General features: G+C 43.0%; 1 protein-coding gene across 2 annotated transcripts in view; it reads left to right on the forward strand.

Moving 5' to 3' along the window:
* Positions 1 to 16,223, forward strand: part of TYK2 (tyrosine kinase 2) — a 2,798,586-nt gene that overhangs the window by 504,334 nt on the left and 2,278,029 nt on the right. For both annotated transcript variants that reach the window (XM_044084572.1, XM_044084573.1), the window contains one exon: positions 4,331 to 4,536. In XM_044084572.1, coding sequence (XP_043940507.1) covers positions 4,356 to 4,536 — 181 coding nt within the window. In that variant the 5' untranslated portion in view covers positions 4,331 to 4,355. The remainder of the gene's footprint in view (positions 1 to 4,330; positions 4,537 to 16,223) is intronic.

Genomic DNA, 16,223 nt, shown 5'->3' on the forward strand with positions numbered 1-16,223 from the left:
GGTGCAATAAAAACTATAAATGGAATGTATTTACTAGAAATGAAATAAATATATTAAGAATCAGGTTTGGCAAAAGCTGAAGAATAGTAGAACAATGATTCTGGATGAAATGAAGAAATCAGTTGGGGAAAACTTTTAGAAAGAATGTGTGTGTATATATGTATATATTGTCTGTGTGTGTGTGTGTGTGTGTGTGTGTGTGTGTGTGTGTGTGTGTGCGTATGTATATATAACTGTGTATATATATATATATATATATATATATATATATATATATATATATAATGTGTGTGTACTAAATATGTATATTAAGAAAGTTGAGATATTTGTGGTGTGTATGCATGTTTCCTGGAAAATAGGGAACACTTTTTAAAGATATTTTTAGTTTTATTTGGGGGATCAAGATTCAATCTAGTTAGTTTGGGAATTGTATGTAAAAGTAAAGAAGGTGGTTTGAATTAAAAAAAATCCAGTTATATGTCTGGCATCTATATACCTTTTTTGGGAATTAAAATATGAAGAAGGAAGGAAGCTTGATATGGAAAATACTATATGTGAAATACAGAGAGATAGAAAAATTAAAAAGGAAAGAAAAGTATTAAAAGATGAGAAAAATCTAAGATGAAGTTGTGGAAAATTAAGACTGATGAAGTTAAAAGTAGAAAGGAATTATATAACTAGGTAATGGAGCAATATTATTTTATACATCTGTGGAAGATCACATGGATACGATTTAAAGAACAATAAAAATAGAAGGGCAAAATCTGAAATTTTTTATTAGGCTTGGATACCATTTGTGGAGGTTATTATTACATAAGTTGCCTGTAAAATAAATATAAAGCAGGGGAAGATACAAATATAAAGATTGTACAGAAGAAGAGATGATAAAGTATTATGTTCGGACTGTAAAAAAATAAAGACTTTTGGAAAAATTTCGAATTATAAGTTGCAAGGTTTTCACAGTATAAACATTGGATATAATCCATCCATCCACAAGCCCTTTTTCTCATATTTGCATGGGGTCAGGGTACCACTTCAATAGTGACAGTCATCTAGAACCAAGGTTTACACCACCAGGTGGGTAGTCCTGCCGCTGTAGTTCTTCCACACCACACACTTGTACGTACACTCACAGCTATGGGCGATTTAATATGGCCGATCCACCTACTGTATGTCTTTGGAATGTGGGAGGAAACCAGAATACCCAGAGATAACCCACATGAACACATGGAGGAATCAGCCAGTGAACCTCTTGCTGTCCGCTGAGCCACTGTTATTGCATGGGAAATATGAAAAACAATGCCATTTGTCAGTCTGGTACATTTGTTGGATATAAGTGGTAGGTTTGGTATAATAGTTAAGGTCTTTACTTCAAAGGCACAAAATTAGTGTTAATAGTATGGGTGCTGTGGAAAAGACGTCATAATAATAGGAATGATTATGTGTTTGCAATAAAAAGATGGTTATGAAGAGAGTGATGGAGATAGAATGAAAGATGTTAAAATTTGTGTAAGTGAAAATATAAAATATTGAAAATGTAAATATTGTAGAAATGTAAATAGAATGGAAGGGTCATTGTATTTTATATATATATATATATATATATATATATATATATATATATATATGTGTGTGTGTGTATATATATATATCTATATATTTTTTTTCTTTTTAAGCGGCGCTGTGAGATATTTTAAATCCACCTGATTTACCACTGTTTAATGCCCTATTCAGAGTATGGCACACTCAGGAGTGCAACATCCCCTTTATGCTGAACTGCTTGGTGTGGGAATGGAACCTACAGCCTTCTGATTTTCAAGCTACCTGTTGAATTACTGAGGCTGCCATAAGATAGTGATGAAAATTTATGGTTTTGTCATTGTGTGTTTTTTGGAAGGTAGGCATATGTGGCAGGGCATTTGATATTGGCAGCTATGATATGTTTTATAGGAAGTAGTAATTAATTAGGTAGGGTTTTATTATTTAACTGGCTGATGTGGTCCGTTTTCTTCACAGTAACCGGTTTTGCTAATGCCATTTGAACTCGATATTAGTAAATTAAGGAGGGTGAAGAGAACATCTCTAGAGGTAGATCCATGAACTGAGTAACCTCAGTAAATCTAAATCCCTTAGAGCCACGCGCTCGAGGGACTTGAACCTCAGCACAGAAATAAATAGAACATGCTGGAGGGACAGATTCATAACCCAGAGGCTCCCTTCGCTCTGGAATAGAATTCCAATTCATGTTGGGCAGAGCACCTCACTGACTCTCTTCAAGAAGAATCTTGATGAGTGGATGGGGGATCGTAGGTTTGTCCCGGGGATTACTTCCGTGTCACTATTAGACAGAGGCACAGTAAACTAAACTTTAAAAAGGGCACAGTATACTAAAATCAAGGGGTGGCGTAAGCCAAACACAATCGGGCTAGGCTTATAAATGCCCCAGGGCAGATAGCCTAGTATGAACCTATGAACCTATGATTCAGGGAAAAAAAGTTAAATTGTATGTAACAGAGAAGCACCAGAAGCCAGTAATTGTGTAGCAGAGAAGCTTTCTGTAGAGAAACTGTGTCACAGAAATGAGGTACTGTGATGCAACTCCTGAAATTCAAAAGCAGTGTATGATGTTTTTTTTAATGCAACTTCTTATACAGGGTACCAAAATCTTGATAAAAGTAAGACGCAGGTAGTGATTGTGGGAAGATTGTTATTTCAGGCTGATTAGATGTCAGAGATGTGTTAAAAATAAACTGTAAAAACATCCTCAAACATGAAAACAAACAGAAAAACTATTTTTAGAGGTTGAAGAACATACAGAGTAGACCATTGTGTCTTTGTACTCATAATAAACAGACTTATTTAATATAGAGTAATACATAATGAGCATTTTTTTACATTGTGAATCCTGCATCACCTGTTACCTTCCTGTGTGTGCGTGTGTGTGTGTGCTGGAAGAAATTGTGTTTTTTGAAGGTGGCCATCGTACGCAAATACAGCTGTTTTTTTTTTTTTTCCCCCCATTATTTGTTGTTTCTTCCACCTGTGTTCCAGTACACGTTCAGTGCAATGTCCTTTGTCCACCTTCAGTGCAGACACTGCATTCACCTAAAAATGAAACTATACTGGCCTGCCGGGACTTCATAGTCACTATGAAGAAGGATTACTGTTCTTTGACTGCTCAAATAACCTTCCCCTTTCTGTGTTGGTCCTTTAGCAGTGCAAGGCTTGTTTACCCACCCTTCTTATCTCCCACTGCCTGCCAGTCATCACCCATGTCACTCTCAGCCCATTTGCACTGCTGTCATGGATTTCTATGTTTAGAGCCCAACACTCACTCCCCCCACCCCAATAGCTGTCATACAAGCTTGCAGATACATAATAGACCATACAGTACTTCCCTTATGGGCATGGACATTTCCACACATGACTCATAAAGTCTACCATGTAAACATGCATGGCGTGGCAAAGTCAGTAACACATTGCTGCATTATCATGCCCCTTTCTCTGCTGTATGTCCATGTCCCTTCCACCACGATGAGTGAGCTGGCATTGGCTGCTCATTCCCATCTTCCCACCTGATTCATGCAGTGCCTGAGTTGCTGATTGATCTCAGGTCATAGTCAGGGCTTTATCCTGCTGCATCACAGAGCCAGGAATCCCTAGACATTTTAGTAAGCGTGTCTATATTGCAACATTGAAGCTTTAGTTAATCGAATAACTAAAGCTCGATCTTGTAATATCGAAAGCTAAAATTGTCGAAAGGCAGATTCAACCAAGGGAAACACTTCCCTTGGCCGAATCAAAAAAAAAAAAAAACTTTACATCTGAAATCAAGTGGGGGGCTGTGCACCCACACCCCCTCTACCTAAATATACCAACTCCGAAATCGCTCCAAATTGGAGAAACGGGCATACTCCACAGAATGGCCAAGGAAAGTGTTTCCCTGGGTTAAATCGGCCATTCGACAATTTACAGTTTCGATATTGCAAGTTCAAGCTTTACTTGTTCAATTAAGTAAAGTTTCAGTCTTGTAATATAGAACCTAATAAGCACAGGTCACTGGTTTTATACATTAATATTTAGAGTAACCTAGACTACTCTGATGATTTTAACTGCACATTTTACTTCTCACAGAATTTAAATTTGTTTTAGCTAGTGGTCATCTTTGTCTTAATGTGTTTCTGTATTTTGTATCTGTTTGAGTAGTTAGCAATCCTATGTAAATGTTTGCAGTTCATTAGTGTTCTTGAGGTGAATGCCATTATTTTCTTGTCTCAAGCTTCCTTGAGTATATGCTGTCATAATTTATTTTTTGTTCCCTTTACTGCAGCTCATTACTAATTTCAAACAAAGCAATGTCGCTTTGCCGTTGTGCGGTTAAACATAGCGACTCTGACATGGAGAGTTGCCACTCTTCTGCCAGCTGTGGGCTGAAGATTAATATGTTTTGGACCCCTGAGGGCCCCCCAGATATCTGTTATACACAGGGAACTTTCACTGCAGAGGATGTTTGTATACAAGCAGCACAGAAGATTGGTGAGATATTCTTTTATTTCTTGCTTTTTATTTCACCTTCCTGCTAATCATTGTTCCTTTGGAAAGAGTACATAATGTCATACATGTGAGTGAATTAACTATTATACATTGGATTGTCAGGTGATGAAACATTAAAAGAGTTTGAAAGCTTTGAGACAAAAAAAATCATTACCATTGACTGTAGTATCTATTACTCCGACTAGTTTAGCGTTTGTCATTATGATAATTCACAGCTGATGTTAGGGAAGCCTGGGCAGTATAATTGCTGATTTTTGTCATTTTGATTTTTTTATAACATGGTTTATTAAGATTTCTTGTTGGTGTGCAGGAAAAAATGCAAGTACTTTTTGTGAACTTGATCATGGTTGCCATAGAACAAGGGCAGTTGCGACTCTCAGTATCAGCTAGTGACTTGGTTTGTTTGATAAGAAAATACATGTGATCCTGGAAGCATGACAGAGACCTTAAAAAGAAGCTTTGTATTACACAAAAGCTAGAAGTCATTATATTTGCACAATCTTACTTTAACTGTGTGATTTCATGTTGTTCTACTTTGTGTGCCTGGTATTGTAGATTATGAAACGGCTCCCTATTGAAATGTCGGCAAATCCAGAAAAAAAAGTTTGAAAACTCAGGAGAATGAATCTTTTTTTTTTTTTTCAAAACACAGGATAATGAATCTTGAAAACTGAACTACACGTTAAAACTTCTTTTTTTCGGGGGGGAGGGGGCAAACCTCCCCTGCACCTCCCCCCGAACTTAATATATGCCAACGCCAAGATCACCATATTTCTGAGAAAGTGAATATTCCTAGAAATGGCATCTCTGACTTGCTATATGTAAGTCTGCTCTTTTGACCATTCAGCCGCTGCATTTTGGGACTAGCAGTAGAGGGTGCCAACATTTCAGATGGTTAACTTGTTTAAAAAAAAAAAAAAAAAGCCTATTCCATTCTTATTACACCTTTTAGAAACAATAGTCTGTCATCAAGTTGTACTGTTAGTTTGAACAAGAAAGGGACTAACTTCTTACTAGTTAATGTCAAATGATTTCTTGCAGACATTTATTGTGCTGTGAATGTAGTGTGACAAAATAATTTATTACTAGATTACTAGTAAGAAATGTCAAATCATGTTTTCTTTGCAGTCATTTTTAAGTAGAAAGTAGAATTAAAAGATGAGCTTTAAATGTTGGCAAGAGGCATTTGGTTTATGAAAGTAAGTATTGAAGTATATTTTAAAAAGCTTACCTAGAAGGAGCTCTCTTTTTTTTCTTCTCTCCTTTCCTGTGGTGTGCATATTGTAGAACTTGGGTGTAGGTCGTTTGACTGTGTGCTGCAGTAGTCTAAGCTATATAGGTTTTATACTGCAAGGATATAACAGCCAGCCACCTCTTGCACACATACACAGACGTATACATTTTATATATATATATATATATATCTATATATATATATATATGTATATATATGTATATATATATATATGTATATATATTATGTGTGTGTGTGTATATATATATATATGTATACACACACACACACACACACACACACACACACACACACACACACACACACATATGTATGTGTGTATATGTAACACACGCCCAAACTGTTAGATTGCATGGGCTAAACTGAATAAAAAGACAGATTTGGGTACCATGCCCTTCAGAGCTTTCCTGCCTTCAAACAGTATGCTTTTCTGAGGCTTTCAAGAATTGATGGTCACCTTGTGCTGTTCCTTTGCTATGCAGATTAGTTCCCTTTCGGGAAAAACCTTCATTTAAAAAAAAATGCTTATTTGATTACACTTTCCTGTTCAGGAAAGGTGCTTTTAAATGGCAGCATTCTTTTTTCCTGTCAGTTTAAAAGTTTAAAGCAGGGGTGGGCAAACTTTTTGATTCGTGGGCCACATTGAGTTCTAACATTTGACAAAGGGGCCAGAACAGGAGCAGATAGATGGCATGCTTTGAAAACATCACCTCATTGGGGGAAAAATACACATCTTGGGATATGGAGAAAACATGTGCTTTAATTTCCAATGAAAATGAAGAAAAGCATTACAATAAAATCTCTGACTTCGAAATGAGTCTTTAAACACTGAAAATCAAATAAATGTCCATTTTATTTTAAAGCACTGAAAGTTCTGTTATCCTTCAGGATATCACCATCACTCTCCTCCTGACTGTCTTTTTTTTCAAAAACTGTAGGAGATGCAGATGTACTTGTCCTGTTCCTTTTATTCAATTTGTTTCCCCGGTGCCAAAAGTCAACAACGACCAGTGCAAGGACGAAACAGTTGCAGCAAGTCAGTCTGTGAAGCGTTACATTTTTTTAAAAACTCGCCCTCAGACAGTGGTTTGCTGGCCTTTGCTATTTTGAATGAAAGCATAAAACTGGCCTTGGTACTTGACTCTTGAATGGCAGTTTGAAAGTGAAAAAAAACTTTGCTGAGCCTTCAAATTAGCTGCCACCTTCTCAGCAGCAGCTTCCCGTTCTTTTGTTGAGAGCTTGCTAGCATAATTAGCGTGCTTTGTGGCAAAGTGACGGCTAATATTATACTCTTTAAAAACCGCCAGTTTCTTGGCATATCAGGCAAACAGCAGATGATCGGTGTTCAGTGAAAAAATATTTAGTTGTCCACTCCTTATTGAACACTCAACATTCTCTGTCCACTTTCCTTTTCTTGGGTCCACTCATCTTCATAGAGGGGCGGTGGGTCAAAGGGTAAAGTGCAAACGTGGAGTAATAGGCCTACGCTTCACCTCAACAAAGCCAATATATATAGAGTGCGCCATCTAGTGAGGAAACATCAGAATTGCAGGGGAAGTAAAACATTAACAAGGTTAATTTATTAAATTTTTTCAAGTTTGGAGGGCTGGATCAAAACGTTTAACGGGCCGCATGTGGCCCCCGGGCCGTAGTTTGCCCATGCCTGGTTTAAAGTATACAGAAAACATTTTCATTGGAGAAATTTTGTGTAGCTGACAAATTGTTTTAAGGTGTTTTTTTTTTATGTGTTCTGCTATGAAAAAAAGTGACTTTTGAGGACTTAAATTTTTTACCAGATTTTGCTGCTTGCTTTCCCTGGGAAAGAACACCGATGTTAAGTTGTCAATCTCGCCTTCATTCTTGCTTGATGGGTTCGGAGCCGATCCCTCGGCTCCGACTCGGCACTTGCTTTAGCTCGAGAACTCCTTTTACCAGCTCGAGGCAGCCCCATATCCCATGATGCAAGGCAGGAAGTACCCAGATCTCGTTTGCCGCTTCGCTTGGGAGGTCTTCTCTTTACCAGCTCCTGGTAAGTAATTCACATTTGTGACATTTAAGCCCCTTTTTAGTTAAAAACTAATTTGTTTTGATAGTTTAACTTTAAATTTAACTTTTTCTGACAGAATTCCCTGTCTCTTTTAATTTTTTTTTTTTTAGTCAGTTAGTTTCCCTATCCCATCCCCCCCCTGTTAGGGTGTGTGTGTTGGTGTTTTTTACTAAATACCTTTTGGTATTAGTTTAATTTAATTGGACTGGTGTGTGTGTGTTGTGTTAAGGCACCATGTCTAAAGAGAGGGTTTCAGGTTTTAAGAAGTGTGACTCGTGCTGTCAGAAGATGTCTCTGACAGACGGTCACACTTCTTGCCTGTACTGTTTGGGCCCTCTTCACCTGCAGGACTCCTGTGCTATTTGTCACTCCTTCAGCCAGAGAGTCCTGCAGGAGAGACGGAATAAGTTGATTCTCAGGGGTCTTCTTAAGCCGGAGGGCTCTCCGGCTAAGTCGGCCCCTCAAAATCAACTAAATCTGCCAAGACCCAGGCTTCTGTTTCTAAGCCTATGTCCTCGTCTCCGACTCGTATAGAGTCGAGATCGTCACCAGCTGGAGCCGATTCTGGATCCACTAAGCTTTCGGCGCCGATGGCTATCGGTGCGAATCTGCTGACCACTGTGGTGTCGGTTCCAACCGGCTCCGACACCACGTGGTACGGGCATCGGTGTCGGCTCCGATCGGCTCCGACACCCATGTGGCACAGGCATCGGTGTCGGCTCGATCGGCTCCGACACCGTTACTGGTGGCTGTATCGGCTCCGGCTGGAGCCGATACATCGAGACGTTCTGCCGGCTCCGAGAAATCGGTGCCGACAGGATCAGTAATATCGGCTCCGATGGCCCATTCCCGGGAGAGGTCGGGGTCTCCTTCCTTGGTGCCGATACTTTCGGCTCCGGCCTCGCCTCTTCTATCGGAGCGGAGCCATCGGAGCCGATCTTCAAGGTCATCCAGGTTGTCAGATCATGACCTAGAGAGAGTGGTCAGTAGATTGCTCAAGTCACAGGTACTGGCCCAAATGCTACACAGTCCGTCTCAGCAGACGACTGTTGGTCCACACCCCGTTACAGTTCCTCCTTCAACTCTACCCCAGAGCTTGGAGTTGGAGTCTTCGGGCTTGGTTACTGCTACGGCTGGAGGACGGATACCCCCTTCTGTTCCTTCAGCCCCTACTCTTATCTCCTCTTCCTTAGAGGGATTCGGTGGTCGGGCTTCCATGGTCTCCTCCGAGGGGGTGAGTGGCATCGGACCCTTGTCCGAGCCCGCTCTTCCCCTTGGAGCCTCGGGCCAGGTGAGCTCGGCTCCGACATCTGCCTCGGAGACTTCCCTTTCGGTGGCCCCTGGAGTTCCTAGCTCTTCGGAGCGGGGCCTCTCGGACCTGCCTGGGAGGGGAGCATTCGAGGTGATGAAGAGTGTACTGGCCACTAGTATCAGTCAGCAGTCTCTTCCCGTAGCTCCTCCCTCTATTGTACCTGTTGACATCTCTGCCACTTCTCTTGCTACAGGACCCAGAGATCCTCCGCCTCAGGTTTCCCCATTGGGAATTTCCCCTCTTCCGAGGATCCTCCGGATGTTGCGGGAGATCCTCCTAGGAAGAGGACTTGTAAGAGGAAGCATGTAGACTCCCCGAGTCTGTCACTTGGATACTGACTTTGATGAGTCAGAGGGATCCCCTAGATCCCCTCTGAGGATGTCTCCTTCTCAGACATCCTAGAACTTCTGAAACAGAGCGGAAACTGGCCCACCAACAATCCCTCTGAGGATGAGTCAGTATACCTAGAGGCATTTGGATCTCGGCCCTCCACCTCCTGGGTGTCTCCGCCTTTCGACCCCTTATGCAGGTTATTGCTCGAAAGGCGTGGACAGCTCCTGACTCTGTAGAGCCAGTCCCTAGGAGGCCTTCTAAATTTATAACTGCCCCTAGTGACAAACAATTCCTTACCAAGGGTGTCCCGCTGATGCCATGGTGGTGGCTGCGGCCACCAAAAGGAACTTGCAGATCCTTCTGTGCCCGTCCATCCTCCTAATAAGGACTCTAGGACCATGGATAGGTACGGCAAGCGGATGTTTTCCTCAGCGACCTTTGCTATGCGTTCGCTGAATTATCTTTGTCACTTCACCAGACTCCAGAGAGATATCCTGAAGGAGCTGGGAGAAGTAGTTCAGGATCCTACAGCTGCAGGGGCCCAAGAAAAGATTGCTTCGCAGCTAGGAACCCTCAATTCCATTGCTAACTCCTCCATGCGGCTAATATCTTATGCTGCTGATGGAGCGAGTAGAGCCGCAGGCACAGGTGTGGCTCTTAGACGCCAAGCCTGGATGCGGCTATGTGATTTTGCGGATCCCTTTAAGGCGTCCTTCACAAATTCTCCCTTTGATGGGTCAGCTTTGTTTGGCCCTCAGGTGAAGGAAACCTTGACCAGGTGTGAGCAGGACGGCAAGACTCTTTCTGCTGTTGAGTCCGTTTTTCCACCCCTTCTAGGCCTTATCCCAAAGGACAGAAGGGTGGGAAGATGTGGTTCCGTAAATCCCAAGGAGTCACGCCGATTCACGTGGTCAGTTTACCCCGAGAGACAGAGGGGGTAACAACAACAGACGCCGCTCTAGAGGCAGGGGGGGTCCGAAGAACCAGGGCAACAGGGAGTCTCTTCCTGAGAAGCCCTTTCAGCATCCCTGAGGTGTTGCCCGGCTGTCCCTCCTTGGAGGCAGTCGGGAAGATTATCACTGTACCCAGAAGCCTGGCATTCCCTCACTCAAGACAGATGGGTACAGTCGATCATATCCAAGGGTTACATAATTCCTTTCGAGGAAAGTCCCTTCCCTCAAGTTCCCTTCCAGATGTACCACCGGTCTAAGGGACATTGCAGAGTCAGAAATCGCAAAACTACTGCAAAAGAGCCATTCAGCCAGTTACAATAGACCATTCAGAGCCCGGAATCTACTCAAGGTTCTTTTTGGTCCCCAAAAGACGGGAGACTGGAGACCAATATTGGATCTCAGCAGACTCAACAAGTCTGTCAGGAAGACAAGATTCGAATGGTCACTCTTCAGTCAATTCTGCCCTTCTTACAGAAGGACAACTGGATGTGCTCAATAGATCTTCAGGATGCGTACTATCACATCAAAATTCACAGACGCTCCAGGAGATTTCTCCGCTTTCGGCTGGGGTCCAGTCATTTCCAGTTCAGAGCCCTGCCCTTTGGTCTCACTACAGCCCCCAGAGTGTTCACCAAATGCATGGCAGTGGTCACGGCTCACCTGAGACGTCAAGGATTCCAGGTGTTTCCGTATCTCGACGACTGGCTCCTGTCAGCCACCACCAGGCATCAGCTTATACAAGCCAGGGATTACACAATAGACCTTTGTTCTCATTTAGGCATCTCAATCAACTTTGAAAAGTCATCCTTATCGCCCTGCCAGTCTATTACCTTCATAGGCGCAAACTTAGACACTGTTCGGATGTCAGCTACCCTTACAGAACAAAGAGTTTCAGACATTCAGACTCATGTCAGGATCATTCTGGCCAGCAAGAAAGTACAGGCCAGAATGGTTCTAAAGGTATTAGGTCTCATGGCTGCGGCCATTACTCTTCTTCCCTGGCTCGATTCTACATGCGCCTCCTTCAGTGGATGCTGTTCACACAGTGGTCATACCAGCAACTCCCAATGCGTCACCAGATTCTGGTGACACAGACATGCAAACAACATCTTGCTTGGTGGATCACATCGTCTCAGGTTCACCAAGGCAGGTGCTTTGTACCCCGTCCCCGATAGCCACTGTCACCACGGATGCCTCCCTGATCGGGTGGGGGTCATTATCAGGGCAGGATGGTTCATGGGGCGTGGCAACCGTTCGAGTACCATCTGCACATAAATGTCCTGGAGATGAGAGCAGTGCTTTTAACGTTGCAAGCCCTCAACGACTTTCTTCCCGTAGGGACAATTGCAGTCCACACAGACAACATGTCTGTAGTTTGGTATATCAACAAACTGGGCGGAACCAAGTCCTACCCTTGTGTCGAGAAGCGCTCAGACTTTGGCAATGGGCGATCTCCTCTCATCGGTTTCTGGTAGCAACGCATATCCCTGGGAAAACCAACATTATAGCGGACAGATTGAGCAGAGCTATCCTCATGCCTCACGAGTGGTCTCTCAAGCAATCTATAGCGGAAGAGATTTTTCTGGAATGGGGTCGTCCATGTTGCGATCATTTTGCTACTCCCCAAAACAGCAAATGTCCAGACTTCTTCAGCCTCTTCCCTCTATCAGGCCATACCCCCAGAGACGCTCTGACCCAGGATTGGCCCCAGGGACTTCTTTATGCCTTCCCTCCATTTCCTCTGATCCCTCAGGTGATCCAGAAAGCTACCGTTTTGAGAGCCAAATTGATTCTCATTGCCCCTTACTGGCCTCGACAAGTTTGGTTCCCGTTCCTCCATCGTCACCTGTTGGTGCAGCCGTGGCATCTGGACCCAGTGCCAGATCTACTGATTCACCAATCCGGTCAGCTGCACAGGTCAATTCCTTCTCTCAACCTCACAGCATGGTTGCTCCACTTCCTTCCTTAGCCAGGCTTCCTTTGATCTCTAACCCAGTTAGAGATATCATAGTAGCTTCACTAAAATCCTCTACCAGGAGGATTTACACAAGCAAATGGAAACGTTTCTCTTATTGGGCTAAGGCCCAAAATATTGATCCTTTCACTGCCCCTGTTCAGGCAGTTCTGGACTTCTTAGCAGAGATTTTTAATGCAGGCTCCTCTTCTTCAACAGTCAGAGTTCAGTTGGCTGCTATTTCTAATTTTCATGTCGGGATAGCAGATCATAATATTATGTCCCATAGACTCTGCAGGGCCTTCTTGAAAGGAATTTTCCTACTAAAACCTCCAATCAGGAATCCTCCTCCTCAGTGGGATCTAAATTTGGTGCTGACATCTTTGATTCTTCCCCCCTTCGAGCCAGCTGTTTCTTGTTCCTTGAAATATCTTTCTTGGAAAACTTTATTCCTAGTGGCTATTACATCTGCCAGGAGGGTGTCGGAACTTCATGCTCTTTCAGTTCGACCCCCCTATTTGATTTTTCACAAAGACAGAGTATCTTTGAGAACTAATCCATCCTTTTTACCTAAGGTCGCTTCAAAAAACAATCTGAATCAATCCATTGATCTCCCCGTATTCTTTCCTAACTATTCAGATAGAGCTGAACAAAAGCTACATTATCTTGACGTCCACCGTCAGCTCAGATATTATTTGGACAGAACAAAAAAATTTAGAAAATCTGATCAACTTTTTGTTTCCTATGCGGATAATAAAAAAGGCCTTCCTGTTTCTAAAGTGACTTTGTCCAGATGGCTTTCTTCGGTCATCACTGAAATTTTTACGATCAGGGGGAAACAGCTGTGCTCAAAACCTAAAGCACATTCAACTAGGAGTTTAGCTACTTCTACAGCTTTTCAAGCTAGACTGCCTTTGGATACTATTTGTGCAGCGGCCACTTGGGCCACTCCTCACACTTTTGTTTCCCATTACAAATTGGACTTGGCCTCCAGGGACAGAGCCAGTTTTGGCTCTACAGTCCTCAAGAGTTTGTTCCATTGAGCCACCCAGGATAGAGGTGCTAGGGACGCGGTCCCATCAAGCAAGAATGAAGGCGAGATTGACAACTTAACATTAAGAAGTTATGTACCTACCATAACGTTCCATGTTAGTTGTCTTCTCTCGCCTTCTTTCTTGCGACCCTCCCTCCTTCCCCCTGGCCTGGACAGACCTTGTATAAGAAACTATTATGCTAAGACCATTCAGACTTGGTCCTTTTTCCATCTGTAAGTTTCTTCTTCCTTTGGGAAGTTTTGTTTATGCTTGGTGTTATTGCCCTTTTGTCAACAAACGAGATCTGGGTACTTCCTGCCTTGCATCATGGGATATGGGGCTGCCTCGAGCTGGTAAAAGGAGTTCTCGAGCTAAAGCAAGTGCCGAGTCGGAGCCGAGGGATCGGCTCCGAACCCATCAAGCAAGAAAGAAGGCGAGAGAAGACAACTAACATGGAACGTTATGGTAGGTACATAACTTCTTATTTTCAGCTTGACCATAGATCAGACTGTAGGTCCAATGGACGGTCCTTTTTCCAGCAGAAAATAAAAAATGTTAAGCAAACAACTTTTACCATCACAGCAGACTAGCAGTTTGTATCAGCTGCAGGTGGACAACTCTGCTGTGGCCATTAGTTGAACCACTATAGACCTGGAGTTAGCCACTTCCTCTGAGGCTGTTGTGGTCTCATTAATAACACTGTTGACCCCTTTTTTCCTGTCAAAAAAAACCCGAAAAGTAAACCCCCCTCGGTACAGGAAGATGAAGGGACGGATGCAGGGTTTTCTCCTTACATTTCTGATGCAGACTCAGAGGAGATCTAAGTTCCTGATTCTCCCTGTGGGGATTTCTCTTTCTGTGAGACTGTTTCTACAGTATTGCAGTGTTTTCAGGGGGAGAACACAGATTTCTCAGTCACTCAGAAAATACTTTGAGCTGTTAAAGAAGGAATTTCCAGAACATTCACCTGTTTCTCTAGTTCTGTCAGCTTTGCAAGATGTGTTTTACTGCCTGAAATTTGTCTGACAGTCAGCTGCCCCTAAAAGACAGGTATGTACAACATTCCTCAGCCTTCTAAGTTTTTATACACTCTTCAAAACCTGATCCAGCAGCTATATTTAGTCAGTAAGTATCAATTCTATTTGTTCTGATAAAGATGGAAAGATTATTAATAAGTATGGGGAAAAGTATATGCTTCTGCCGCACTGAGTTTTAGAATTTTCACTTGTCAAGCTCATGATGTTAAGGTTTGTTCTGAATAATTGTGTAAGTATGAAGAATATTTTGTCTGCAGATGTTCATCGTGTTTCACTGTTGCAGTCATGACTGTAGGGTTCTCCCCAGCCGGCAAGCAGTCCCCGGTCGGCCAGAATACCAAAGTCTGGGTCCGGCGTCGGCTGTCCAGCCATGCTCCCTGACGTCAGAGCGCCAGGAGTACAAAGCCGACAGCTGACGCCATGTTCTCCAGTCTTTCTTGCCGTGCGGTGATAGCAGTTCGCAAGTGCCGGTCGGCTGACTCCTGACAATTTTTTCAAATCAAACTTCAGTCCGAAGACTTTCTTCTCCTACTCAAAGCTAAGTACCCCGTTGGGGAAACTTTTTTCGTGCTCCAGTCCGATGTCAGAAAAAGTTAATAATTGTATTTCATGTGGGAAGCAAATAACTCATAAGGATTTTCATTCTTACTGTATTCCTTGCTTAGGCCCTGACCACGACGTAGCTAGTTGGTTTTGTGCTAGATTCAATCAACGTACTATTAAACGAAGGTACGATTTTGCTTTTCATTACTTCGGTAGGCGTTTTAATTACAAAATGTCGTCGGATATGGTTCCGGCTACCGGAGTTCACAAACGACGCAAGGACAAAGACAGGCCTCCGAGGTCCAAATCAGACGATATCGCACAAGCGGAGCCAGCTTCAGGTTCGGCCGTCGTCAGTGAGGCGCTTTTGCAGCCCCTGTCGTCGGCCATTTCGGAACCGATAGCCAAAACGGACTCCAACGAGGAGCCAACTAGGCCTTTGAATATTTCAATTGGACCTTCGGACAATGCTCCTTCGGATGGGTCCGGAGCCGCTGTGCAGGTACCGGCTTCCGAAGGGGTTTTCAGGCCTACTCAGCTTCTTATAAAGGCAAAGCCAAAGGCAAAGACTCCTTCCAAATCAAAGACTGCAACCCAGGCCTCTTCTGATCCAGCTCCCAAGTCTCAGAAACAGTTACTTAAAATGGCGGAGGACTTACTATGATTAGGGGTTCACATCCCCCTCCAGACAAAAGGCCAAGGCAAGAAGTTTATTATGACTCCTCTGATCAGGCTTCTGTTTCTTCTTCTGACCAGGAATCTTCTTTCCCTCCTTATGAGGATTCTGATGCTGAGGAATCCATTCCTTCAGCTTCTCCCCTGAGGATTTCTCTTTTGGGGAAACTTTGCATGAAATGAGGTAACATTTCCACTGGGAAGGACAGGAGTATTCGGAATCTAAGAAAAGACTAAGGGATTTTCTTCTTCCCCAACATAGGCCCCTGGCTATCCCTCCTATTTTGGATATTGTGGATGATGCTTTTTCGGAAGCTAACTTAACCCCTGACTCCTTTCCTCCAGCTCCTGTTAAGCCAGACAGATACTATAGGGTTCCTGATTCCCACCAGTTTTTATTCAAGAACCCTACTGCTGACCCTGAAACCATTTCTCAGGGTCCTAAGAGCGTTAAGGCCGCTTCTGCTAAAAACCCCATTCCCACTGAGAAGGATTCCAGATCTTGAGAAAGGTGGGGCAAAAAAGT

The sequence above is a fragment of the Protopterus annectens genome, chromosome 9.part0 (assembly GCF_019279795.1).
Source record: "Protopterus annectens isolate FY-2018-M chromosome 9.part0, PAN1.0, whole genome shotgun sequence".
Taxonomy (NCBI): Eukaryota; Metazoa; Chordata; order Ceratodontiformes; family Protopteridae; genus Protopterus; species Protopterus annectens.